This window comes from Penicillium canescens, assembly GCF_028828765.1.
Source record: "Penicillium canescens strain IBT 15451 chromosome Unknown utg000002l_segment0_segment0, whole genome shotgun sequence".
Lineage (NCBI taxonomy): Eukaryota > Fungi > Ascomycota > Eurotiomycetes > Eurotiales > Aspergillaceae > Penicillium > Penicillium canescens.
The window spans coordinates 2,815,955-2,841,874 of NW_026703964.1; the positions used below are offsets into that span (position 1 = coordinate 2,815,955).

The 25,920-nt window shown below is 50.4% G+C and overlaps 7 protein-coding genes across 7 annotated transcripts; 4 read left to right on the top strand and 3 right to left on the bottom strand.

Moving 5' to 3' along the window:
* Positions 1-34: 34 nt before the first annotated feature.
* On the top strand, positions 35-3,542 carry N7446_002267 (transcription factor domain-containing protein; the record flags this gene model as incomplete). The annotated part of the gene is made up of 7 exons (XM_058511016.1): positions 35-485; positions 601-725; positions 791-1,035; positions 1,092-1,588; positions 1,641-1,816; positions 1,871-2,413; positions 2,471-3,542. Exons 1-7 carry the CDS (start codon positions 414-416, stop codon positions 3,540-3,542), a joined length of 2,730 nt encoding a protein of 909 aa, XP_058376552.1. The 5' UTR covers positions 35-413.
* Positions 3,543-3,980: 438 nt separating this feature from the next.
* Positions 3,981-8,696, bottom strand: N7446_002268 (kinetochore-microtubule binding complex subunit SPC105; the record flags this gene model as incomplete). Its single annotated transcript, XM_058511017.1, has 5 exons — positions 3,981-4,747; positions 4,803-5,424; positions 5,474-7,974; positions 8,030-8,393; positions 8,451-8,696. 5 exons carry the CDS (start codon positions 8,694-8,696, stop codon positions 3,981-3,983), a joined length of 4,500 nt encoding a protein of 1,499 aa, XP_058376553.1.
* Positions 8,697-8,857: 161 nt separating this feature from the next.
* N7446_002269 (40S ribosomal uS17 domain-containing protein) lies at positions 8,858-10,398 on the top strand (the record flags this gene model as incomplete). Its single annotated transcript, XM_058511018.1, has 4 exons — positions 8,858-9,170; positions 9,422-9,480; positions 9,534-9,713; positions 9,848-10,398. Coding segments are annotated over 4 exons (621 nt in total), but the record flags the coding sequence as incomplete, so codon positions are not given.
* Positions 10,399-10,511: 113 nt separating this feature from the next.
* N7446_002270 (uncharacterized protein) lies at positions 10,512-12,459 on the bottom strand (the record flags this gene model as incomplete). Its single annotated transcript, XM_058511019.1, has 2 exons — positions 10,512-12,212; positions 12,271-12,459. The coding sequence occupies 2 exons, from the start codon at positions 12,457-12,459 to the stop codon at positions 10,512-10,514; spliced, it is 1,890 nt and encodes a 629-aa protein (XP_058376555.1).
* A 1,760-nt stretch (positions 12,460-14,219) lies between these two features.
* Positions 14,220-16,265, top strand: N7446_002271 (ENTH domain protein; the record flags this gene model as incomplete). The annotated part of the gene is made up of 5 exons (XM_058511020.1): positions 14,220-14,267; positions 14,334-14,571; positions 14,626-14,816; positions 14,867-14,978; positions 15,028-16,265. 5 exons carry the CDS (start codon positions 14,220-14,222, stop codon positions 16,263-16,265), a joined length of 1,827 nt encoding a protein of 608 aa, XP_058376556.1.
* A 963-nt stretch (positions 16,266-17,228) lies between these two features.
* N7446_002272 (uncharacterized protein) lies at positions 17,229-19,289 on the top strand (the record flags this gene model as incomplete). The annotated part of the gene is made up of 4 exons (XM_058511021.1): positions 17,229-17,961; positions 18,019-18,335; positions 18,386-18,501; positions 18,551-19,289. The coding sequence occupies 4 exons, from the start codon at positions 17,229-17,231 to the stop codon at positions 19,287-19,289; spliced, it is 1,905 nt and encodes a 634-aa protein (XP_058376557.1).
* A 1,063-nt stretch (positions 19,290-20,352) lies between these two features.
* N7446_002273 (acetate uptake transporter family protein) lies at positions 20,353-23,548 on the bottom strand. The gene is made up of 5 exons (XM_058511022.1): positions 22,331-23,548; positions 21,666-22,087; positions 21,433-21,604; positions 20,599-21,365; positions 20,353-20,496 (listed from the first exon to the last, which is right to left on the bottom strand). The coding sequence occupies exons 2-4, from the start codon at positions 22,064-22,066 to the stop codon at positions 21,042-21,044; spliced, it is 897 nt and encodes a 298-aa protein (XP_058376558.1). The 5' UTR covers positions 22,067-22,087; positions 22,331-23,548; the 3' UTR covers positions 20,353-20,496; positions 20,599-21,041.
* Positions 23,549-25,920: the final 2,372 nt, after the last annotated feature.

A 25,920-nucleotide genomic window follows, 5' to 3' on the forward strand; every position in this document is an offset into this window, starting at 1 on the left:
TCCAAGCTACATACCATAAACATATTCAATCCCACTCCTAACCCTAATATATCATATACCACATACCAATATACCTTCAGCCCATCACTGTATACAATGAAGTACCCAACCCCGCCCCGATCTCCCCAGAACAACAACGGAATCGGCAACTCCGACATCCGACTGGATTATTCATCCCATTTTCACCTGCCCAGGCATCAGGCACATCACCCAACCACCTAAACAGTCTTGAAGTTCAGAATAAGAAAGAAAAGAAAAAACCATCAGAACTCTAGATCGCCCGGCTAGCCGAGAAACCATCAAACCCAAAAGACGGATTTCGACCAAGTCTTGGCATATGGGCGCACTTCGATGAACGTCAAGTGGCGGCCCATGCACCAGTGCCACTCATCAGGCCATTCATATCAAATGCAATGAACGCGAACTTGTCCATGTCCGGCCAGGAGGTATTGATGGATTCGGGATGGGGACGGCAGTATTCCAGGGTGGGTTTTGCTTGATTCTGGTTCTGCTTTTTGGCATTGGATTTGATATCCCGGAGGATTCCGGGTTTGGCTGTTTATTGTTCTTTTTGTTCTAATTGTGCTTTGTCTTGTCTAGGCTTGTGAGATGTGTCATCTGAAGAAGACGAAATGTGAGACGGAGGGGTCTGCGAGGTCTTGTTTGCAGTGTCAGCGGAGGAGTACGCGCTGTGTCTTTCCTGAGGAGGTGGAGGATTTGCAGAGGTATGGTTGTAATTTTTGGTCTTTTTCTGGGAGTGTATGATGGGTTGCTAATGGATTTGGTTTAGTGATGAGTATGTGCAGTCTCTGAAAGAGCGCATTGTCAGAGTTGAGTCGCTCTTGAAGACTGCCGGTATCTTGCAGGAAGGTGACATGAGTCATGACGAATTCTCTGACGAGGATTCAGATGAACATCCTAGTCAGGATGTTTCGTCTGCTCCGAGCCCAACTCCGAGTTCTCTGTGCCGGAAAGGCGCTGGTCTGGTTACTTCTATCTTCCGAGCAGATGAAAGAGATGATTCTCGATATTTTGGTGAGATATTGACAGTAACCGGATATCGAACTACCCAGGGCTAACCTCGTTCACAGGCAAATCTTGTTCATTGTCGATTCTGTCTCGGGCAGGCATTGAGTGGATCAAAAGCAAAACAGGCGATGTCAGTTTCTTGCGGATAGTCTCGCCGGAATCTGTCCACGACAATCCGTGGAATCAATGGCGACCCGATGTTTTCCAGGATCTGTTTGCCTCGCAGGTTTTCAAACCTCTTCCGTCGAGATCGGAGGTTTTCTCTCTTATGAAGGATTTCTTTCAGACGGCCAATTGTCTGTTTCCTATATATCTCGAGTCCAAGTTTATGAAAATGGTTGAATGGCAATATACCCAGCAGACTTGTGATGACGCTGCCCGTTGGGCTAGCATTAACATGGTTGTCTGCCTGGCTTACGAGTATCGGTTTTCCAATAGCTCGAAGCCAGAAAAGGACAGAGAGAAGGCTCGAGGTTATTTTAAAAATGCCATGTCAGTCTTCACGGAATTGGCATTGAAACGCACTGATTTGCTCAGCGTCCAAGCTTTGCTAAGCATGGTATGTGCACCCCTGGATCAACCCTGATTTGTCCATTTCTAATGCTTCAAAGGCCTTCTTCCTTCGTGGGAATTGCGGTACACAGTCAGCTCTGCCGCTCATCACTGCCGCTATGCGATCTGGTCAAAGAATGGGATTACATCGTGATATCGCCAGACCAGATCTCAGTCCAGCTGAACAGGAAGAAAGACGGCGTGTCTTTTGGGTTACATTTGTGGTCGATCAAAGGTAAGAGAAGGGTACTAAATATGGTCACTTCTTATACTAAGAATGCTCTTCCAGTACCTGCTTAAGAATTGGAAACGCTCCATCGCAACATCCAGATGATTTTGATGTCCCTCTTCCAGAAGAGTTGGAAAGCGATAAAGGAAGCGCAAGCAATATCCTGTTTTTCCGCCAGCTCTGTCGGATGTCAATCATCAAGGGCCGCATCTACAGTCGACTATACTCCGCCAAAGCGTTACTGAGACCTCCTCTTGAGATCTACAAAACGGTCAAAGAGCTACATAAGGAGCTTGAAAACTGGAGAGGCGACTACCCGCTCACCAGTGAGCCGAAGCTGAAACCCGGTGCACCCGACTTTCTTTTAGGATTTGCCTCCGTCGGTCTCCACTTCGTCTACTACAATGCTTTGATCATGATCCACCGAATACCGGTCTTGCTTCATTACTTAATAACATCTAAGGAGACATCCAAGGAGTCAAAGGAGCTCGAGGCCCTCAGCATACGACGTGCTTCTAAATCTGCTTCCATTGGTGCACAAGCTGCTCGTGATACATTAAAGCTCATTAATAATATGCCTTGGGGAGACATTGCGTGGACTTGGTATACTACAGCTCCTTTGATGTTATACCGTTCCATTACTGACTATCCAACTACCAGGTCCCTATTATACTACGTCTTCCTAGGTGCAGCAACAATATTCTCAAATATCCTCCGGGATCTCCGCCACCCAAGAGTCCACGCAGACCTCCAGTCTCTTACCATGGCCTCAGCATTCTTCGCGACTCTCGTCCCAGGGGACGGAGCATCCAATTACGCAGGGTTCATGGCCCGCATGAGCGCCACCCTCGAACGCATCGCCAGGATAGCAGTCGAGAAAGACGAAAAAAGAGAAAAGGAGGAGAATCATTCGTTGACAACTAAGAAACGCACAAACTCGTCATCTCATCATAAACGCCGACGACCTACTACTCTCCGAACAACAATGACCCAGGATACCACGCACCCGAACTTCCCAACCGCATCCGACCCAAGCGAAATGAACATTAATATGGGCGTGAACATCGGTATCCCAGATGCACTAGAAGGCCTACCGCCGATCAACTCCTCCGGCTACGTCGTCCCACTGAGTCCAGATACAAGCACCCAACCCCAACCCCAATTCCAAACAAACCAAAACCAAAACCAAAATCCCTACACCACCGAATACCTAGACCGAACGTTACTCCACGAAGCAGGAGACAGCACATACACAAACCCCCCAATCCCAATCCCAATCCCATCCTGGCAACTCTCCCAAGATTTCTCCACCACCCAAACCCAAACAGGTCCAGGTCCAGCCCTAACAAATCTAGAAACCCAATCCCCCTCCTCCTTCGCCAGCAGCACACCAACAGGAACAACAGGCTCCGGATCTGTAATCCCAGATTTCTTCCAGGTGCCCATTACAGGGGACTGGGATTACAGCGGCAACCTCTTCGCCGGTCTCTTCCCCGCTGAGTATGGGTTCCGGCAAGTTGGTGGGCAAGTGGCTGGTGCGGATCCCTCTATGCCCATTTTATCGGCGGAGACGTATGTGCATGGTGCTCCTCCTGTTGATGAGGGGTTTGATGCTCAGAGTTTTGGGTATGGATTTGTTCCTGAGGGACAGGGGCAGGGATCTGGATCTGGATCTGGATCGGGGCAGGCTGAGGATTTGGTTTGGCCGAATGGGTTTTTGGGGTTGTTTTAGTGGAAGATTGGTTTCGGTTTTGATGCTGTTAGCGAGGTGCTTTCTCTCTTCTCTTTGTATAGCCATATCCATATCCATATTCGTGTGTTCACATAGGATGCCCCTTGGTGTGGTATAATCGAATGGATGTTATCTAGTTCGTATGATGTGTGCTGACACCGGAACTTTACTCACTCCAAGTCTGGATTTGTAACCTCGAGATAGACGTTGAATAACTACAACGGGTTTGATGCCTAGAGAAAAGAAAAATGATCTGGATATGAGTGAGATATAAGATATGAAATAGAAAGAGACTGAACACCCTGTCCAAAGACCCGTAGAATAATCCCATAATCCACTAGTAGCCCAAAAGAAATAACCATTGTCATTGCGCCTTGCCTGTCCTATCCCAGCCTAACACCATTCAATAACCACAAAAAATCATTAAAAAGGGGAATATCAGAAAACAGATCCTGTCAGGCTACGGACAGCTTTGCACCACACGCCATTCCCAAGCTGGACATCGCTGTCCTGCTGCTGACCAAGACCCTTCCCGAGAATACTTTGTATCTCCTGATCAGGAAGACCTGACTTATTACCCGTCCCGAAACCATAGACCTTAGTCGCCAGGACGTCGATGTCAAAGTCCATGGATCCAATACCAGAGTCTGCCACATCATTTCGATCAATACGGGTGCGGACGGTGAAGTCGACATCAATTCTCTTGGTGCTCTTTGTTTTCGGGGTAGCTCCTTTGCGGCCGGGCGTGGAGGCGGTTGCATTACCGAGGAGTGTGCAGCGTGCACGCAAGGAGAGCAAGCCTTCCTCGGCCTTGGAGAGGGTGAGACGGGTTACGCCGCAGAATTCGAGCATGCGTGCTTCGTTCTCTAGGCCGACTGTACGGTCCCATGCGCGTGAGATGAAGTGTAAGAGTTGCTTGGGGGTAATGGATGATTGTTGGATTGTGGATAGATGGCGTTGAAGGGACTGGAGGACCAAGGACGCAATAGGAGAGATTTTGGCGCTCTTTTGAGGGGTCAGTTCCAATGGGAGGTTCTTCTTCTCGTCTTGGGTATGGGTCTTGGAGATGAATGCTCCAGGAGAGAACTCGAGTTGAAGGTGGTTGCGGTAGACCATTTTCAACACTGGACCCGACTGATCATGCGATGGAGTGGTGGCTGAGACGATTGACCAGCCGGTTTGGCGTTCAATCCGTTGTACGGAAGCTATTGAATCAGTTAGCCATGCTGTGGAAAAGGTATTCATTCCAAAAGTGCTCACCTTTTAGTTCATTGATCTCCCGAGCACTCCAGCCACGGCACGCCTCTTTAACGCGCTCTGCCTCCTGGATCTGAGCCAGGAACTCTTCTCGCATTTCAGATCCAGCCTGAATAGTAGCGGTCTTCTCCTGAACTTCAGCTTGCAGCTCCTCAAGTTGGCGCTTCTTAGCTGCAATTTCAATTTCCACCTCGGACAGCTTGCCGCGCGTGCTGCGGAGCTCGTCTTGATCACAATTCTCCATGTCGTCTACCAACTCTTGCAAGTTGGTCGCTTCCTCCTCGAGGGCAGCATGCTTCTCAACCAAAGGGGGCACACTACTGCTGAGCAGCTCTTCTCGTTGGGTTAGCAGGTCATCGTCTGCTTTCATTTCCTCAACGTGTCGGTTGAGGCCCTCTTTCAGACCCTCCAGCAGCTTCATCCGCCATTCGTACCACGTAGCCTTGCTTAGTAGACGAGCATGGGTCTTGACATTTCGGAATTGATTGTCCATAATCACACGGATGTCTGGCGGGGCGGTGACATACTCCCGGAAGAGAGCTGGGTTTTCCGCATATGTCTCAGCCTCAATGGAGCGAATCACTTGTCGACCTTCGGAGATGTAAGATTTCAACTCTCGGCATGACTAGAAAATGGTAAGCATGACGACAAGAGTATTTGAGATGATAACTTACGTGCTGGTACAGTTCAAGCATGGGCACTGTACAGAACCCAGCTGCCACACAATCATCGAACGTTATTGAGCGTGGTCTGAGCGTATTCTCTCCAGTTGCCCGGGTCAGCTTCTTCGTAGCACTGCTAGGTGCAGTCGTGTGCCGTCTCTTTGTCGTAGTAAGCTCCATGAAATGGATGTTGGTCATGTTCAAGAAGTCTTGCAGCTGAATAGGCTCCATTTCAGGCTCCTCCTCAACAGGAGCATCCTCTTCTGGCTGCTGAGCATCAGAATCAATATGAAGGTTATCAATCCCCTGCTTGAGAGGAGTAGTTGATGTCTTGGAGGCACTGCGTGGTTCATGAGAAGGCGTAGTGCTACCCTTCAAAGGGGATGAGCTAACGGCTCTACGAGCAGGAGAAATGATTAATCGCTGGACACTGCCCTCCCTAACTGTCGGCGCTGGCAACTTGACGCCTTTGACTGGACTGACATTGTGCCCGCGCAGTCGCTTGGGTGAGTTCTCATATTCATCTTCATCCAAGTCGAGCTCGACTGGGCGTTTGCCTAGAACTCCGCGGGCAGCCCCCACGTGGAGACTCTTACGGCTGCCAATCTTCGTCTTCTTTGGACTTAGACTCTGGATCATGTCCTTCAAGCTTGACGTCACATCTCGTTCCTCGGAATGAGGCACCGGGAGGTGACCATCTTCTCTAAGCTCCTCTTCTTCGCGATCACGTTCTTCCTCTGCTTGCATTCGTAGTGGATCCTCGAAGCGCACTCCAGACCGGGGCTGCTCCTGTGGAATGAATTGAGGTGTACTGTCTCCCAGGGACTGGCGCTTGTCAAGTATGGCGGCGACGCGCGGCGATCCAAGACCTTCTTTGTCAATTCCTAGTCCGGATGAACGGCGAGCCTCGCGAGGTTGCAATTTGAAGAGTGGGGTTGATTCTCCTGTCGCCGCATTATGTTCAAAGAGGCTTTGGCGTAGAGACTTGCGCTTATCTGCAGATTGCTGAATCTCAGGCCGGAAAAGCTTCTTCGGCGAGGCACTTCTAAATGTCACATTGCCGGATGGAGGGGTCTTGCTTGGGGTAATAGGTTTCGTTCGAGGAGTGGACTGTTTAGGAGGAGTAGAGGGTTTGTTGGCGGGGGATGTTTGACGACTGGCAGACCGTGGTGTACTGGATGCAGCAGAACTGCGCCGTGAAGGTCTAGCTCTAACGCTTGCCAGACTGGGGCTTCCGCTTTCAGATGCAACAGCCGCAACTTGATAGCGGAGGGGCGATTTGGCTGGAGACTTGGCGGGAGATTGGCGCACACTTTCCTGGAAAGGGGAACTGTTCAGCTGTCCCGAGTCGGTCTCAAGCTCCATCATCAGCTTTGCGTGCACCTTGTCATTGGCTTGCTGTCCTGACTGTAGGATACCACCAATGGCGCCAGTCATTTCCATGTCCATGCCATCTTCCGATTCATTGTCTTGATCATCGCTCATACGATCAGACTTGGGGGTCAAAGAAGGCTCGTTCCCCAGGATTTTTCCAACCCCCGAAGTGAATTCCATGGTCATTCCTTCGTCGTCGTCGATCTCAGAGACCCTCGACGGCGAATCTTCCGGCATAATACCCCCGACGACATTGGTCATTTCCATGGTTTGATCCTCATAGGGGGACTCCTCTGCAGAAGACTTGCGACGAGTGCTCTGGCGACGAGTGCTCTGGCGACGCCCAGGGGGCTTGCCAAGTATGCGTCCCAATGCGTTCGTCACGTCCATGCTCATTTCTTCATCTTCATCGAGATGATCCTCGAGATAATCATCTGATTCTGGTGACGTTCTACTAGCGGCGCCCTTGGACGGATCCATATTTTCTTGGTCATGCCGTGCGCTAATATCTTCCCAGTCGAAGCTCTGTCTTTGACCCTTCTTAATCCACGGTTGAAAAGCACCCGTGATTTCTTGATCAACAATTTCCATGGACATCTCTCCGTCCTCGTCGACTGCCTCGGTCCCTGCTTCCTTTGCCGCTTGACGCAATGCTTCGTTGAGTCTGGCACTGGAGCTGGAGCTGGCAGTTACGTCTGACTGGGCGGTCATACCCGAGCGAGCTGTCATATCATCCATGCTCATGGCAGTGCTCTCGCCATCAAATCCATCGTCTGATCCTGACGACTCGCCATCGTCTTCTTCTTCGCCGGCCATACTTTGTGCCCCAGTATCTTCGCTCCCGACTGAGCTTCCACTGAACGGACTAGAAGAGAGATCTTGATGGCCTGTATTAGAAGATTTACCGCTTCTAATTTGGTCTAGGTCCTCTGTGCGGAGAGGGGAGAAGCCGAATTCTGACTCTGGCGAAGATGGAGAGTCTCGGGAAGGGGAGGGTGCAGATTGGTTCGGGGTATTGGTGGCAGCAGAGGCACGTCTTGTGGAGTTCGCGGCAGAGGATGAGGTCGAGTCGTCGGGGATTTCTACCACATTCCAGGTGTGCAAGGTCGCTTCAGGGGCAAACGATACTCGCCGATTTGCTGTGTAGAGCTTTGTTAGCACGCACTTCTGCCAGGGAGTGAAACAAACACGAACCCATAGATTTACGCCGCGCTTCCCGCTTTTCTAGGATATTCTGTCGTTCACGATCTTTGCGCTCTTTCTCATCGCGTTCCTTGGTGGCAGCCATCTCTTCACGGATAGCAGAGGTCGCATTGAAGGTATCAAACGGGTTTGCTGTGTCGTCATTGTCCGCTGCCGGAGCGCCCGGTGTGGCTTCAAAGTCGATCAGTAGTCCTTCTTTTCCTTGGCTGTCGCCGTCCATTGCACCATCCTGACTTTGTTGCTGACTACGGGCTGGGGTGCGCCGGCGTGTTTCCTCGAATGATGGGATATTCCGCACTGGGGAGACGGGTACTGTAGGTTTGAGAATCGATTTGAGTGGGAAAGAAGCCGTGGACTATACAACTCAGTTAGATGCTAAAGGGCTATGCGCATTGATGGGCTTAATAACTACCTGTCGACGATTGCCGTTGGAATTCTTCAGGGCATCAAGTCCACCGGGCCCTAGACTCTTGCTTCGGGACTTCTTATCCTTCGGTACAGGTCGTGTGCTGCTTGCAAAAGGCTGCGCTGCGCCAAACTCGGCTGTCGCATTCTCTTTGTCTAGAGCAGACGTCATCTTGGACCGCGGAACATGAGCGATGGACTGGCGAGATCGCGGTCGCGTTCGCGGGGCTGCGGAGTCGGCTCGAGTGGACATGGTGGGCGATGCAAGACTCGACACCAGAGATCAAGTGCGCATGGTCGGAAATCAGTCGAGATCCGTCAACATTCAGATGCTATCATGATTGCCCCGAGCGCGTTGCTCCGCAGTCACGTGAAGTAAACAAAGGCGCAAAGCCCTAACCCGAAGTGCGCTAGTCCCAATACGGACTAGTGGCGCACACTGCGAATTACCAAAGAATCCGCGGGTCAACGAATCTTCCTCATCTTCGACAGCCGCCAACCCGACCTTTTTTCCCCTCGACACCGCTTCCTCGTCGAGACAACACCGCAACAATGGCCACCGAGTTGACCGTCCAGTCCGAGCGCGCTTTCCAGAAGCAGCCTCACATCTTCCTCAACGCTAAGAGCAAGGCCTCCAGCAAGAAGTCTGCCTCCGGTCGCCGCTGGTACAAGGATGTCGGTCTCGGTTTCCGTACCCCCAAGACCGCCATTGAGGGCTCCTACATCGGTATGCACGACTTCAATTCGAAACTATCAGAATTTATGCATGGAAGGGTCTTTTCAAGATTGGAGAGGGCGAGTTGATGGTCGCATGGAACATGGGGATGCTTGGCTGAGGAAAAGTTCGGGGATCTTTGCAATCTCTGTGTTCGTGCGCGGACTTCTAGTCGACACTCACATTTTGAAAAGACCCAGATATGCCATGGATCTGCAATCTCGAAATATCAAATCGAAAACAAAACCTAACATTTGAAACAGACAAGAAGTGCCCCTTCGTCGGCCAGATCTCCATCCGCGGCCGTATCCTGACCGGAAAGGTGATTTTATAACGCTTATATGCATTTGAATCAGCCCGCTAACCTCTTTACAGGTCGTCTCCACCAAGATGCACCGTACCATCGTCATCCGCCGTGAATACCTTCACTACGTCCCCAAGTACAACCGTTACGAGAAGCGCCACAAGAACCTGTCTGCTCACGTCTCCCCCGCTTTCCGTGTTGAGGAGGGTGACTGGGTTACCGTCGGCCAGTGCCGTCCTCTGTCCAAGACTGTACGTCGAATTTTTTCTCCCGACATCGCTACTTCCAGCGCTGTGTGCAAACTCGTAGTGCGGTTCTACCATCACATCTGGAATTTGGCGATGTACTTTTTTTCCGAATTGATAACTGACTCGATTTTTTACAGGTCCGCTTCAACGTGTTGAAGGTGTTGCCCCGCACTGGCAAGGCTGTCAAGTCTTTCGCCAAGTTCTAAGTGTTGGATAATTGGGTTTTCGAAGACATAACGGCGAAGGAAGCGGTATGAATTGGATACAGGAAATCCTCGGGTGGGGATTGGGATAGTTTACGAGTTTCCATGTCCCAGATACCTCGCTGAAGAATGAGTGTATCCACGCAAAAAGCAAAAATATTTCTTCAATCTTCTTGCGATGGAAACTGTACAACAGCTCTGGTCAAAGAAAAGACTGGCCATATATGTCAATCTTGACAGAGTCTATCTCAATGCGCATTCTGGGTTATTCCCACTCTTCAAAGCTACTTCGGTTGCTCAGTATGTGTCTTCTAGTCACGTAGACTTGGCGGGAGTGTGCTCGTCCTAGGTTTGTTTCCGTCTTCTTCAATGGTTTGGTGGCCTGTCCAGTCATGCCGTTATGTCTTTTCAATGCCCTAGTCGACAGGAATGGCTACTTTCGCAGACTACTGTACGCTATTCAGATAATATCATTTCCATTCATGGCAACAACTACCTAATCGTACAATAACTATCCGCTGTTGCCTTCATTCTCTGGATCTCATCTCTCATGGGGTTCGCAACTAATCCTCATATTTCAGCCAGGCAAGGGCAAGCCTCACCCAAATCGAACTCGACTTAGGGTGTTCATGTCCGGACAATCATCATCGGGGGGCCATTCTCGCTCGAGTGCCGTCTGTGCACTAGGGTCGTCCTCATCGTCGCTGACGCGGCCATCGAGACCCATCTCTGTGTCTCTATTTTGGGGATGCACTAGGGAGCCATGCACAAGGGAGAAATCAACGTTATGATCCTGGGGCGGCATCCCGGTTTGTGTCTTTTCTGAGGTAGATGCGAGTTCCCAGTCCAGGACCATATGGTCTTCCATCAGATTCTCGTCTTCGTACCGATCAGACATACTATCAACGGTCTCAAGGGATACACTTTCCGCAGTTGTGTCGCTCTTTTCTTCCATAGATACAGAATGGTTTTCGGAGGCATCATGACCGTTGTTATCAGAGTCGGAGTGCCCCGAGGGGTCTTCGTCCTGCTCAGGAGGAATCCAATCCAAGTCCGGGATAAAATCTCCTCGATAGAAGAATGGCTTGCGTGGTGATTTCCGGAGACTTTCTGGCTTGCGCTGTAGATCAAAGCATTCTTGATAGCATTGCTCGCTCTCTTCGGACTCCCAGTCCTCCTCATCCGAGTCAGTTGTTAGGTGGCTTGACGGCTTCTTAGGTGTCGTCTGTGGTGGCATCACCCATTCACTCTCCGAGTCTGACAATTCCTCCTGAGAATAAGGTATTCTAGAAAGAACACCCTCGAGAAACGCTCTCTTTTCTGCGGCGTATTTCCAGCCCCAACAACGGGCGAATTTTGGTGCTAGATCTTCCCAGTAGGCTCTAGGGATCTGAAGAAGAACAAGAAGCTTCCTCAAGGTAAGACCGCACTGAAAGGATGACTTCGACTTGTGCCTCATAGCCAGTACGTCGCGCAGCTTTTGGTTGCAACGCGGCATATCTCGGATCACTTGGAGTTGCAGGAGACGATTGATATCATGGTTAAGTTGTGCAATCAACTCTATTGTGTTTATGTCCAGCGTCGAAACAATTGCCTCGGCCGGGATTTCCCCCCAGACCAGATACTCGGCGTAACCTTTCCAGCTGCGTGTAAAGGTCCTGGTTTGGACAGCGAGGGGGCAAGCGTAGAATATCTTCGATGTCACCTTCGAGGTATCAATGATTGACACCATAGCGCCCTTTTGGCTGATCAAGGCACGGTGTATTGGTGCTAGCGGGGAAGAAAACGTCGAAATAAAAGGAGACGCAACCTCCTGTTTTGTCACATGGCCGCGAAAGAAGGCCTTGAATTCGCTTTCCGTTATGTCTTCAGGGTTAAACGTCTCCCTGTTACAGAAGAGGGCGGCACGAAACTGGTATTTCGAGTTGGTTCCCTGTGAATCAATGTTCCACCATCGGTAGAGCAGCGGAGGGACTTTGTCGACGCTTAAACCGTGGCTTCGATCATGCTTTTTAGGGACCTGATCAGTCTGACCGCTAGTTTGGGGATCATTGGTAGAGACTTGACGGGGTTCCTTCGGAGCCGCAACAACAAAGTCGAGCGTCTCAGTGGAGCAATCGCTCTCGGGCTTTCCACGATACTCGTAGACTTTTAGGCCACTGTGTCTGGCTTCACTCTCGTGCCAAGTAGAAGACTTCTCATTGCTGACATGTGCTGCTTGGGTGCTTGCATTGTCGTCAGTAATAGTGCCCTGGTCATCATCTCGCTTCACCGACGTGGTGGTCTTGGGCATATTATGCTAGGAAGAATGTGGTCAGCGAAGTGTTACCATAGGTCTTTATTATCTGCCTACTCACCGAGACCAGAAGCACGGAGGCCTGGAAATCCGTAGCCCATTCGGCGTACGACCCTCGAGACTTCCAAAGGGAAGTATCAGTGTCATCTCTAGTCTTCTCACGTAGATCAAATCGTAGGACCTTGGCCGCGGCCCTGATCTTTTCGATAATTTCAGTCCACTCTGCGTGGGTGCTGAACTCTGTATCCATGTGTACATGGTACCAAACGACATCACCACTGTTTTGCATCCAGCTCCACTGGGTGTGGAGTGTTGCATATGGGACAAATCCCGTAATTCCACGCTGATTGAGGTGGCTTCGAAACATGTAACAGAATATTTCCATTGTCTGTTTCTTGTCACAACAGAAGAAACGATACAGACAGCACAGGACTTGACGCATATGTATATCCCATCGCAAGGTTGGCCGGCGAGGCTCTTTTGGGGCCTCCATTTTTAGGACCATGCGGAAAGGATGAGAAAAAATGGAGGGCAATTTTGGGACCACACGACAATGAAGTAAGAAGAAAACTGTACTCTGCTTCGTGGCAGTCGTTCTCGGAGATGAAAGATTGGGGGGTGTGAAGGAAGGAAGGAAAGAGTGACTAAAGAAACGAACTTGGGTCAGACATGATGTTTGAGTGATGAGCGACATCTCTTCTCTCTGGAGACCAGGACTGAAAACTTGCAGTGGGAATGAAAGAGTGTACTTACAGGCAAGAGATGAAGGTCGTTCCGTCGCTCGGATGTGCGTCTCGAAGAATGAAGACTCGGGATATGGGAAGTGGCTGGATCAAGAAGAGAGAGTAGCAAAAGAAGAGACCCTAGGTCAGAGAAAAGACTTTGAAATATGTGAGGAGCAAGCAGATCTTCTTCGCTGGGATGTCTAGGAATGAATGGGGATGGAGGTTGGGGTGAAAGAAAAGGTAAGTCTTCGAGTGGGATGGGAAAGCAATATATTTTCAGAAAGTCAGGATTTGGCTAGGGAAGTGAGAAAGCCAAACTCCATTGGTGTCTTTTGTAGGTGATCGAAAACAGCCTTAGTGGTGGAAAACTTGTTGTGACCTGGTAGGGTTTTTTGAGATCACCGGCTGAGTACCAAAGCCAGTCATTATAGCCGTCCGTATATCCCTACAATTAAATTACAAGAATCAGAGAGTAGTTTTACTCTTCAGCTCTCCCGTGGAAGTCGGGAAGGATGGGTGAGAGCCTGAAGAAATCAAGCCTCTGTTATAGGAGGTTAAGCAGCGCGTTTCAGGCATTCGTCTCGACGTCAGTGTCAGACTTTATCGTAGCGATCCTGTTGGCTGGGTTCTTGTCGTCCAGAGAACAACATGTCTCTAGCAAGTGTCAGGTATATAGCGGCTTGGATCCGAGTATGGAGATGTTAACACCGGTTGTATAGATATATAATTGAGGATTAGTGAACTCCAGACCCCAAGACTGGCAGTAATTGAGCTCCCCGATGGCCCAATACTGTAGAAAAGCAATATACTGCACACTTTTGTGGGCTGTGTTTATCTCCAGTCGTATGTCTCCGATATCAAGTCGTCCAAACTACCGACGTTGATCCTCGTGCTGGATGACACTAGTCCCAATTGGGCGACAGGAACATGGACACTCCGCCCCCCAGGAACTCCCTCCTCACCCTGGAACTGTCGCCTATCTTTAATCCTTTGTTTCTCGACTCATCATCTCCCTGAGATTCTTCATACTCGCCATTCCCCGAACCGGCCGTTCCGACTCCCCCCTCCTCCTTTCCTCTCCCAGAATCCCAACTACCCCCGGGCTTTCAGAATGGCTCAATGAGCCACGTCATGAGCGAGGCAGGTAATGAAATAGGAATTACCTGGATACTACAAGGACATTGATACCTGAAGCGGGCTCTTCAGACTTTTCCCTATCTTTTGACAAACTTGCACTCCCCTTCATCCCCGGGTTGGGCACCGATTCGCTACTTTCCAAGGCAGCATGGCCGGAGGCTTTGAGAAGTCGGTAAAAGGGGCCACGAAGCTCAAGGTGAGTCGGATTATTTACCATTTTTCTATTCGCGCGCGACAGCCACTAATTTTCTCGTGCGAATAGCTCGCAGCTCCCAAATCCAAGTACATTGAACATATCCTCGTGGCAACTCACACCGGTGAGGCAGGTGTCGCAGAAGTATTCCGAACACTCCAACTGCGACTTCGAGACTCGGCATGGACCATTGTGTTCAAAGCGCTCATTGTTCTTCATCTTATGATCCGAGAGGGTCAACTAGATGCTGCGTTGGGATACCTGTCTGATAACCCGAAGAAGATCGCGCCCAGCAATTTCTCGGAAGGTAAGCTGAGTGGTTTTTGATCTACAAGAATAAAGGTATTGACAATTTCGGCAGCTCAATCGCAGGGGCATAATATCCGACGGTATGCTGAATATCTAATTACGCGCGCCAAGGCGTTTGAAGCCTCGAAAACCGACCATGTACGAAGCGGACCGGGTCGGTTGAAGAGGATTGGCGTGGAGAAAGGCCTACTGAGAGAGACGGAGATTGTACAGAAGCAGATTCGCGTGCTATTGCGGTGTGATGTGGGTGATATCGAGTCTGGTTATTGCGCAGTGACTGACAGACCGCACAGCTGTTGACAGATGAGCCCGAGAATGAGATCAGTCTGACGGCTTTCCGCCTCCTCACACTAGATCTACTGACCCTGTACTCGGTCATGAACGAGGGGACGATCAATGTTTTGGGTAAGTCCTCTACCTTCCACGAGTGGCTATTGATTCTAACCGAACGCAGAGCATTACTTTGAGATGTCACGGCCCGATAGTATACGCGCCTTGGCAATCTATAAGACGTTCACAAAACAAACGGAGGAAGTTGTGCAGTTCCTGGGAGTCGCAAGGCATTTCCAATCTGCCACCCGCCTGGAAATTCCCAAACTCAAGCATGCCTCTACTGACCTGGCTCGACTTCTCGAGGATGATCTCAACGACCCCGATTTTGATCTTCGCCGACGGGAGTACCTGGCCAAGAAGGGCGTTCGTGTTCCGTCATCCATGGAAACCAGTGCGAATAACGATGCCCCGAAGCCCGCACCAAGCGCGCCGATGCCTACCCCAGCCAGGCAACCTGAAAAAGCCAAGCCAGCGCCGGTGGATTTGATCGACTTCTTTGATTCAATTGAACAGAATCAACAGCCGATGGGCCAGCCCACATCGGTGCAGTACCAGCAAACAGGGTTCCAACAGCAGCAACCCTTCTATCCGCAGCAGACTGGCTTCCAACAGCAGCAGTCTCAGGCGACTGGATACGGCCAGCAACAGCCTCAACAGCCCCAGGCGACCGGGTTTGGTCAGCCAGCCCAATACAGTGCCCCTTACCAAGCGCAAGGGCCCAATAACCCCTTCGGACAACAGCAGCAACACCCACAACAGCAGCCGCTTCAAGCTATGCCAACTGGTGCTGGATTCGGTGGGTACACAGCGCAGCCACAGTCATATGGATACCAGTCGCAATTGGCTCCCATTCCTCAGGAGGGCATTGCCTCGTTCCAACAGCAACAGCAACCCCCTCAGCCCTTGCAGCCTCAGACTACAGGTACCAATCCGTTCCGTCAGTCAGTGATGCTGAATGCTTCCACGGGCGCTCAACCACCTGCCCGTCCTCTAAGCCGGCAGAACACAAATCCCTTTGCTAGGCGGTTATCAACCGCCAACCAGCAATATAACCCCTCCACCGAGCCATTCCAGAATGCCCAATCCCAGCAAGCGCCACCGCTCCCACAAGCGCAGCCCATTAAACCTCAGCGAACCGGAACCAATCCGTTTGCTCGCAATTCTCCAGCCCCACAAGGCATGCCTCCGGCCGCACCTCTGCAGCCGAATCCCACCGGAAGCACAAATCCCTTCCGACAGAGCCAGTTTATCAACCAGCAGACCGGACAAGGCTGGCAAGCCAGTGGACAAAATGGTACGATGGGCGGACTAGAACAGTTGGAGACGATGCCGATCTTTCCGCGGCCCGGTATGACCTAAATCTCGGGGCTCAACCTATTTGCATGCCGGAATACACCCATTAGATTATTTTCCCTTCACTATCTTATTCGCTGTATCTCATCTGCTTCCCCCCGGTTTCTCCGTCTTCTCCACTGGTAGCTCGGAGTGTGCACAATGTAGTTAGTCCTACGAGTGGAGCTACCTCTTGCATCCGGAGTCCAGCCGGATAATCCGACTCTTGATTGTGTCAACCCCAGCTTTGTATATACCTATACTCTTGAAACATGCCATTGTCATCTCACATTATACTGCAGCATTTCGGCAGTCCCACAGCCACCGGCAGTGTGTATGCCCGCGCCAATCGCGCGCCCAAGTCGACAGTAGTGCTTACGGGAGCGTAAAACCCTTGAGCTGCAAGTTTCTGACCGTTGGAGACATTTCGTCAGTGATCTTGGGGCCAGAAGGAAGATCACTCCACGTTTATAATTAGATGTTTCATGAACCGATGTTTGCACCGTACAAGATGTCGGATTTTCTACTAGTGTACTATATACCCAGATAGCAAAAAGACCGTACCAAGACACCAATTCCGCACTGTACATATGAGTACATGAGTATACGCGTATGTAACTTTGTAGAAGAGCGCCACATGACTCCACCAAAAAGTACTTGGGAGACTCAACGTCCCTGGTGGATAAAGCCAAGAAATACAGTGGATCACCAGCTCACCAGTTTCCCCTCATAGCTTGTTTGGAACTAAGTTGTGAAGCCCTCAAAGCCCCTCAAAGCCCCCTAAGCGCCCCCAAAGCCTCCAAAGGTACCTCAAGGGCTCCCACTTTAGAGGATGTGACTCCCTCGGGCGCAACCTCGCATCCCACTAACAATTTAGCGGGAAAGGTGATTCGCCCAGGGATTAATCACTGAAGAATCCAATTTCCTCAATTCTTCCATATCTACCCTGATCCCCCGGGGCTCTTGGGACTCTTTCTTTCTCCCTCAGAAATGGAGGAAAAGTTCAGCTACGAGCAGACCTTGCCGGTGCTGTCTCGGCCATGGCCGAGTGATGCCGCTCACCCGGACTATGTCCCCGACGATCATCATGACGATACTGAGCCTATCCAGCCCTACCAACAGCCTCAAGCGCAGGTCCCTCCAGCTCCTACTCCAGCTCCAGCACCAGCACCAACGCCAGCCCCTAAACCCAATCGCAATGCCCCCGCCAAGGTCCGCAAACCCCGCAAAGCTAACACCAACGCCTCAGGGAAATCAACCCTATTCTGGGTCAACAGTGACCCCCAGACCGCAGCAGAAGGCACAAAAGAAGAAACACTGAAGCGCATTCGGTCCCATGTGATGTCCGAGCATAACCGCAAGAAACGCATGGAAAGCACGAAGCAGTACAACAAAGACAAATGGAAGCCGACGCCTTACCAGACACCCGCCGGAGCCCTGGTACCGACCGGGACTCCCCGCGCATCGATCAGTTCGTCGGCCAGCTTGTCTGGAAGTCACATCTCAGACGAGCAGGAGCTGGAGCAAGTTGAAATGAGCAATGCGCTTGTTGCAACCTCTGCTGGGTACCCGGTTGTTTCGGCTGCGTCGTGGGATGGGGAGAGCTATGGCGAGGTGACGACTTACCCGTCTATATGGTCGCGCGTGGGACAGGGAGCTAATGATCCGTTTAATACTGGCCATACACAACTGACGGATAGGATGATGCGGCATTTGAGAGTTTGTAAGTCTTCTGTCAGATGGGATTGAATTAGATGGTTGTATACTGACAGTGGTATAGTCCTGTGGGATCTCACGCAAGAAGCACATCCATTGCAGACGCGGTATAAACCCAAACTGCAAGCGCATTGGGCATCTCTGATCCAGCAGGATCCGGCCATTCTGCATGCGACGATCTGTATGGCGACATCTAATGATGCCATGCGTGCTGGCGAGCTGCCTATTCGAGACCCGAATCAGAAGAGGAGTCAGTTGGTGATTGATACATTCCACCATCGGGGTGAGACCATTCGACTGGTTAATGAGGGCTTGTCGGACCCGGTCAAGGCATCCAGTGATGTTTTGATTGCTGCTGTTTCAACCCTGTTGACGATTGAAGTGAGTGTCTCGTAGAGAAGCTGTGGATATCGAACTTATCATGACTGCAGATCGCATCGGGGAACCCTGATTATCTCAAAATCCATCTAGCAGGCCTGCGTCAGATGATCGCACTGCGAAAGGACTTCGACGAGGTCCCTTCGGACGTCCGGTTCCAAATCTCATGGTTCGTCCACCCCCAGCACCAAACAACGCGGCGCAGCTAACAGCAACAGGACCGATATCCGCGTTGCCTGCATGGCACACGCCAAACCAATCTTCCCCTTCGTTCGCTACACTCGCCCAGCTCATTTCTCCCTAATCCCTCCAAATGACGACATAGCCCTCCTAGCAACACGCCTCTTCCCCCTCCTCAAAATCCCAGGCATATTCGGCGAAGCCATGCCTCAGATCATATACGACCTCCTAGAACTATCCTGGTACGCAGAATGGATCAAAGGCAATACAGGCTACAAAGAATTCAACGAAGAAACCGAAGACTACTTCAACACAGAAGTCCTGTACGTGGAGTACATGCTCCACACAGACCGCTACACGCCAACCGGCCAAGTAAAAGGCGACAACTCAATCGAGGGTTGCACCCGTCTCGCCTGCCTCCTCTTCCACAACAGCGCCATCTGGAGCTTCTATCCCATGGTCGCGCAACTCCTCCCAAAACCAATTCTCGCTCTGCGCGCTGCTCTTGCCACTACCATTCCCATGGGTTTGTTCGCGCTGTGTCGGGATCTGCTTATCTGGCAGCTTTTCATGGGCGCTGTCTGTAGTGCTAACTTACCTGCCGAGCGGGCCTTTTTCGTTTCTGAGTTGGCTGCTGCGGCCCGTTTGCAGGGGACTACTTCTTGGCAGGAGGCGCGGGCTCTCTTGTTGGGCTTTTTCTATGTCGATCGTGTTCATCTGCCTATGCTTCGTCAGGTTTGGGATGAGGTTATGCTGCAGGTGGATCTTCCGGCTTGAGTTGCTCAACCCGGATCGGAGTATTGATACTTGTGCCAACGCTTGGAAGTTTGGTGCTTGTAATTCCTATTCCTCCCGTGGTATGTATAATTGCATATAGCGCATGGCGTAGGTTAAATGAATAACGAATACTTCAAAGCATATCAAATCATTGTACCCAGTACAGAGTGCTTATTGTACATGCATGCCAACCTGCTGAGCACTGTACAACCCCTATAGCCAAGAACCCAAGACCCCAAATATACCTCACCTTCCCGATTCAACCCGGCAGACGCAAACATAACAGGTCCTATCAGTCCACAATGACACAATCGGCATCCCGATCACCGAACAATCACCGTCTCTGATCAGCCCTTCCAACTACTAAACAGTATCCCGAGGCATAACCGAGTTTCAACCGGGTGGAGCATCGGCCTTTGCTCGGTAATTGTCTGATGTGAGAACTAAAAGAGTCCTACAGTGAAGTCCTAACCTTTCTACGTCCGTACAGTATGATCAATAAACCAATTCCTCAACGTAGGTGTTGCATGTCTACTCTAAACCAAGGGAACAAAGAATAGACCACTCCAAAAGGCAGGAATAAAGTCGAAGTATTGGGAGTGGAACTATTGAAACGACTCCATGATTGATCCTTCAAACAAAGGCAAGTCCCAGCCGAGAAAAGACCGACATGGATGACTCGGCTTCTCCACCTCCCCTTGGCCACGGAAAGCCGATTATATTAAACGGCCTGGCTCACGCCTGATGTGAGAGTTGGAAAATTATTGTGTTTCGGGGTATATACATACTTCTGTGTTGCCCCCTTTTCCATACATACTGATTTTTGGCTTGGATGCTGACTACTTACTATACTATGGCTTTGCTGATGTTTTGATTCTGGTTATGGCTGATATCACGGCTTACAATTTACAGTCTACAGTCTACAGATCATGGCTTATACAAGGATATCCATGTCTTGTGGGGTGTTCTTATGGTTGTTGGCTTACTATACAGATGTTTGATTCTTTGAACTATCGCTGACAGTATAGCTCTGCGATCAACGAAGCGTATCCATGGCGGATCATTGCATTGATATGCTCTGTTGTCCATTGGAGTTACAGCTTGCAACAGATACCAGCTGCCAGCTTCTAGGTACCCTTCGATGCCAACACACTGCAAGTCCAGTCAAACATCGGCAGTGCACACAACTGCTGATGATCTTGGAACCAGGTAAGACCTGACCCCAATTCACACTTGAGCAACTACCCGAACAAGAACATTGAGATACGTTGTCATAGAACATGGGATTAATTACAGAGTCAAAACTCGCAGGTAAAGAGATTAAATACAACAAGGAAAAAGCCGGGGCCCAATACAAGCATATATGCTCGCATGAAACCACCGGCCAACTATTAACCAGCCACGCAGCTCAAGAGCAAACGAGACCAGACATTTTTGCAACTGTCACCTGGGAAGAGATGTTCCGTATTGATCACTCTACCAAAAGGCAACAGTCACAAAGCCACAGGACGAAAACACAGCCCCCTCGACCCCCCGCGAACACGCGACCGAACCAATCATCAACAACGAGCAAACGCGTCGACGATCGATGACCACAGATATTCCAAAGGAGTCAAGAAACCCAGTATTTTCGCGCGCGACACGTACATACAGCGCTGGGTATCAGAAACATTACAAGTGTCAATTACCTACAGGGCATCGACACCTCTCCATCCACCACCGAGACTCAAGATTTTCCGATCGCGGGACAATCTAAGCGAGCTCGCGCTCAGACTTGGTGCGACGGGTACGGCCAGTAGCCGACCAGGGGAAGTGAGCAACGGGGATGATGAAGAAGCTGTTGCTGTCATCGGCGATACCGGCCAGGGCGTTGTACCAGGCGGCGAAGGCAGCCAGGAGACCGAAGAGACCGCCTGCTTTCTGGACGGGGACGTTGACACCTCCGGCAGAATCGGTCTGCAGGTAGGAGATACCGAGGAGGAGGAAGGTCAGGTCCAGGAAGAAGAAGAGCAGGAAGAAAGCGACGGTTGATTTGAGGGTGCAGAAGAGCATGATGGTTGTGAAGATGAACCAGCCCTGTTTGGGTTAGGTTAGAATTTGGTCTTGGGATACACATCATCATGATGTATGGACTCGAACATACCATCAGGAACAGACCCATTGAGTTATAAAACATGGAGGGATCAGTGGAGGTTGCGCCGAGGAGCTCCTCAATCTCGAACCCGCCGGGGGTCAAGACGATAGCAAAGGCCAACCAGAAACCACCGTAAGAGGAGAGAGCAGTAGCACCGAAAGTGTTGCCAACGGCCATTTCCCTGGGGAGTCACATCAGTCTTCAATTCGGGTATTCCATTGATGGATGGATCGGATACATACCACATGCCGGCAAGCAACTGAACAAGACCACCATATCCAAAAGCAAGACCGACAACAATGTTCGGCGAGCTAATATCCCTCGCACCGATGTTGATACAACTCAGCACGAAAGTAGTCAAGGCGAAAGCGCAGAGGCCCAGAGGCGCAGGGTTACCGAACTTGCGACCCTCAACGGACTTGTACAGACCGGGCTGGAACTCTCCACCAAAGGCTGGGAGAGAAGACTCGTCGACATTAACGTGAGCCAGAGGCCCGTATCCGAAGCGGGCGGCGGCGCGAGCCACCTGGTGCTCCTCGGCGGACAGTTGCGGGTGAATGGGAGCGCCGCCGCCGTTCTGGGCAGGAGCAGCGCCGACGTCCTTATCCAGCCCGGCGTTGTTGGATGCTTCAGTCGCAGACATGATGCAGGATATAATTGATATCTGATTATGGGGTTTCGTTAAAAGGGAATCGTAGAAATGGAAGACCAGCTAGCTGGAATATAAACAACACCACCAAATGATAACACAGTTATTAATGGGGTAAAAGGGGAAAGGATTCAACTCTGAACAGCACTGCTGGTATGGAGATGAAGAACAAAGTTGGAGAAGTGAAAGTTGGATGACAGGGAAGCTAATATAGCCAGAGAAGGGACGAACGGAACAAGGTGGAACCAGCGAACTTACTGCTTTTCCTTTTTTCTTTTTTATTCAAACTGCAATGATGTGCATCCGTTTCCAGCTAACAGAGGTTAATGGAAAAGTGGGAACTGGACGGAGCTAGGGGACAAGTGCCACTTTATGTATACGAGTACAAGTGAACGGGAGTACCAGGGTGCTAGTTTCACGAGACTTTAGAACATACACGTCGGTATGCCAGCAGCCCATGCAGATGCAGGGACGGCACGGAAAAATGGATGAATGAAAATACCAAGGCAGACCGGGGAAAAAGGGCGGGGGATCCGGGGGAGGCAATGGATTATTTGCATTATTCTATACTCCTTCACCTCGTCTTTCCCCTTTCATCTTTCGCCTTTCACACTTTCATCTTTCTTCTGGGGTTTCCTCTGGGGCAGTGTTCTCATGTTCTTTTCCAGTTTTAATTTCCCGGCTACTTTCTCTTTGCCTCCGGTCGGCCGCGTCTGATCAGTGGGTCAAGGGTCTCAAGCCCGGCTATGCACACTACATGTATATAGCCTGTACGGAAATTACTCCACGGTAACAAGGCTTGAATGAAAATCACGATCGTCTTTCCCACCTCGAACTTTCCCTAGCCCGATGGAGAAAAGAAAGCACCTGCTTTTGCAGCGATTTGCATCAAATATGCGGCTTTGTGGAGAGAAGAATTGACGATCCATGCTCAACCTCCCAAGCTTCGGGGGCAAATCCCGGGACAACCGGGTCAACTCAACTGCGTCACGACCTCGGTCCAGCACTTCCATTTCTCCAGAGACCCAAGCTAAGTCCGCAGTTGATTCGCGTACAGCACACATTTGTAAGCTGTCTAGCTGTCTCCGGGCGGGATTATGCACCAATGAATCCATTACGCCATAAGTCCGACCTGTCCCAACTATACCATACACAGTAGACAAGGATCTCTATGATTCGTCATCTATCTATGCAAGTTTCTCCATTTTCTCCCTCCATTAGCGTGGGTACATCGTGGGTCTAGTCTCCGTTTTCCCTCCTTTTGCCCCTTTTTTGAGTCGGGCACGGATTACTGTACCCATAGACTTAATGTTGACACGGACAATCCTCATCAAACTCCGATTTTAGTATTTTGCTGGACGTTTCGGAAAGACGGGATATGTCAGACTGAGTTTGAGGTTCTATCAATTGCTATTCTCGTCTATGCTTTACAGTATACTTACTGCACAGAAATTGTACAACTGACCGTTGAGAACCAAAATCGAGACCCCCGGGTCGGCAACGCCGTGCGTGATTTTTTTTTATTTGATTTGATTTGATATTACTTTTTCCAAGCTAGACATGCAAGGTCAAGCTTCATCTCCACCTAGTGGTTCGAGGAGTGACAAACGTGAAGAGTGGAACCTGTCGACGTCTCACTATGCTCCATTGAGCTCTTGTTGACTTCGGATTCGGCCCGCGTCAGAGATTTCCCCCGTTACAGCTTCGGACGGTTTCTGTCTCGGGTTGGGACCTCCTTGATCTAATTTCGTGGCCTACGGAGTTCTCTACTGTCTAGATTTAGATCATGTACTAGCATGTATCCAGGGGTTGGGGGCCAGGAAAAACACGGCAGGATCATTCCGACACTAATACAATCTCGGTCATTATGCAAGATCCCCCTACAGGTGCAGACTATCTGCTCTGCATGCTGGTATGGCTAGATCCACTTGCTCGTACAGTACAACCTCTCTATTCCACCAAGTTTGTGGACTATGGAATCCAGGTGAAATCTCTGGCATGCCACTAGTCGCTAGTGGTGGTTGGTCCCCTTATACATTGATTTGTGGCGTGCCAAGAACAATAAACAACCACCACAATGCTTGAGATTGGCTTTAGCCTTGAAGGCGTGAAACTTGTGTGGACATTTGACTTTAGGCTGATATTATCCGGTGAGACATGCATTGTAAGGTTGCAGGGGAGTTCTAGCCACTACAGAGAACAGTTGGACCAACGTGACTGTAGAAAACTGTAACTGTAAACAGTGCAAATCTCCCAGAGCGCTCGAGAAGTACAAACTCTGCTTTGTCAGAAGTGGCGCTATTGGCAGTTCAATAACCCAACAAAGTAAGTGTTGACCGCTATGCCAGAGCACGGATCAATGGTTGTCCCAGCAGCCACATGGCAAAGTAACTATATCGAACCAACGAACTATCCAAACTTGAGTTTCCCAGACTCTACGCTGACTCGAAGCAGCAATGCGGGGAGAGCTCTCTCAGCCCTGGAGTAGCGTCATGCATCGTCATGCGACAGTCGATCCTGCCTGCACACTTAACTTCCAGAACCAAAATGTTAAACATTTGGCGAATAACAAAGATCTCAGTTTCCCCACAGTTGCTCATCTGATCCCAGTTCACTCCATACCCCAGTCCAACCACAATGCAGTACTTGAAGATCCCGTTCCAGTGACGCTCATTACCCCAATATCAGTCTTGGAAAGCAAAATAATTGGATTGTATTCCATGGTTCACACTGGATCCATCAGGTCAACTCCAATAGCCGAGAAAAATGGTCAATTCGGCTCGGCGGAGCGGAACGCTTCTCGGATCGAAGTTCATGATGCCCAGAGGTGTGTGTTCTGTACAGCGCCTCTTTGCCAAGTCGGACAAACCCCAAGCCACGTGAGGATCTTACCATGGGAGATGAGATTGTGGGGATACACATGGGTACTTCGTACCGTACTATTGTACTTGCAGATATCAGAGAAGGATGTTCGGATAAAAGTCTGATTTAGATCCATGCACCTCGCCCGTTCGAGTGATGTTTGATTTTGGGATGTGTCGGAGCTACTTGCGGATCGGGCGGGTTGGATGTCCCAAAAAGAGGTTCAGTTGATGATGTTTTATCGAAGAGCGGTCAGCTATCTTGGCGCCCTGGGCAACTTCCTCTCTGAGAGATCTCTTGTTCTCTTCAATTTTCATCCATGGGCTTATCTGGTCGACGACAGTATCTAGTCGTGCTGCTCACTGCCGACCGGTCAACCCCCAAGGCTTCCTCTGGACAACCCCAACACCTTATCAGTATATCCCAACACTCTCCCCAAGACGTCCAAAGACCTCTAAATAACCCAGCTCACTGGCCAGCTCACCGGCCAGCTCATCAGCTAATCACCAAAACACAGCCAGGATTGATCAACCCCAACTGCCGTCTGTTCCGCGTGCGGGGTCAACTACATGCCCAAATCAACACTTATCTCAGCGATCACCTTCTTAGTAAAGCTACTGTGCAAAAGCGCTGTCTAACGAGCCTGTCAGAATTCTCATCGCATTTATCTAAGCTGCGCGCTGCACAATCCGCTAGGGTAGCGATGTGACAGTTGCGCTGGACTTTCCCGTCATCCCTCTTGCTAGTCAACCAGTCAGCCAACCACCGAGTCAGTCTCGAGTCGAGATTTGGTACTTGTTATCAATCGGCGGCTTAGACCGCGTATTCTCCGCGCGATGGACTGCTATATCCCTACAGATGCGCTTCTTCAGGAAGGTAGGAGCGATGCTATCTTGTTTGGAGATGTTGTTTCTTGCTTTGGTCCGAGGGCTAGAGGGGGTGAGGTGCTGCTCTGTGCGCTTAGATTGACTTGTTAGGTAGAGGCG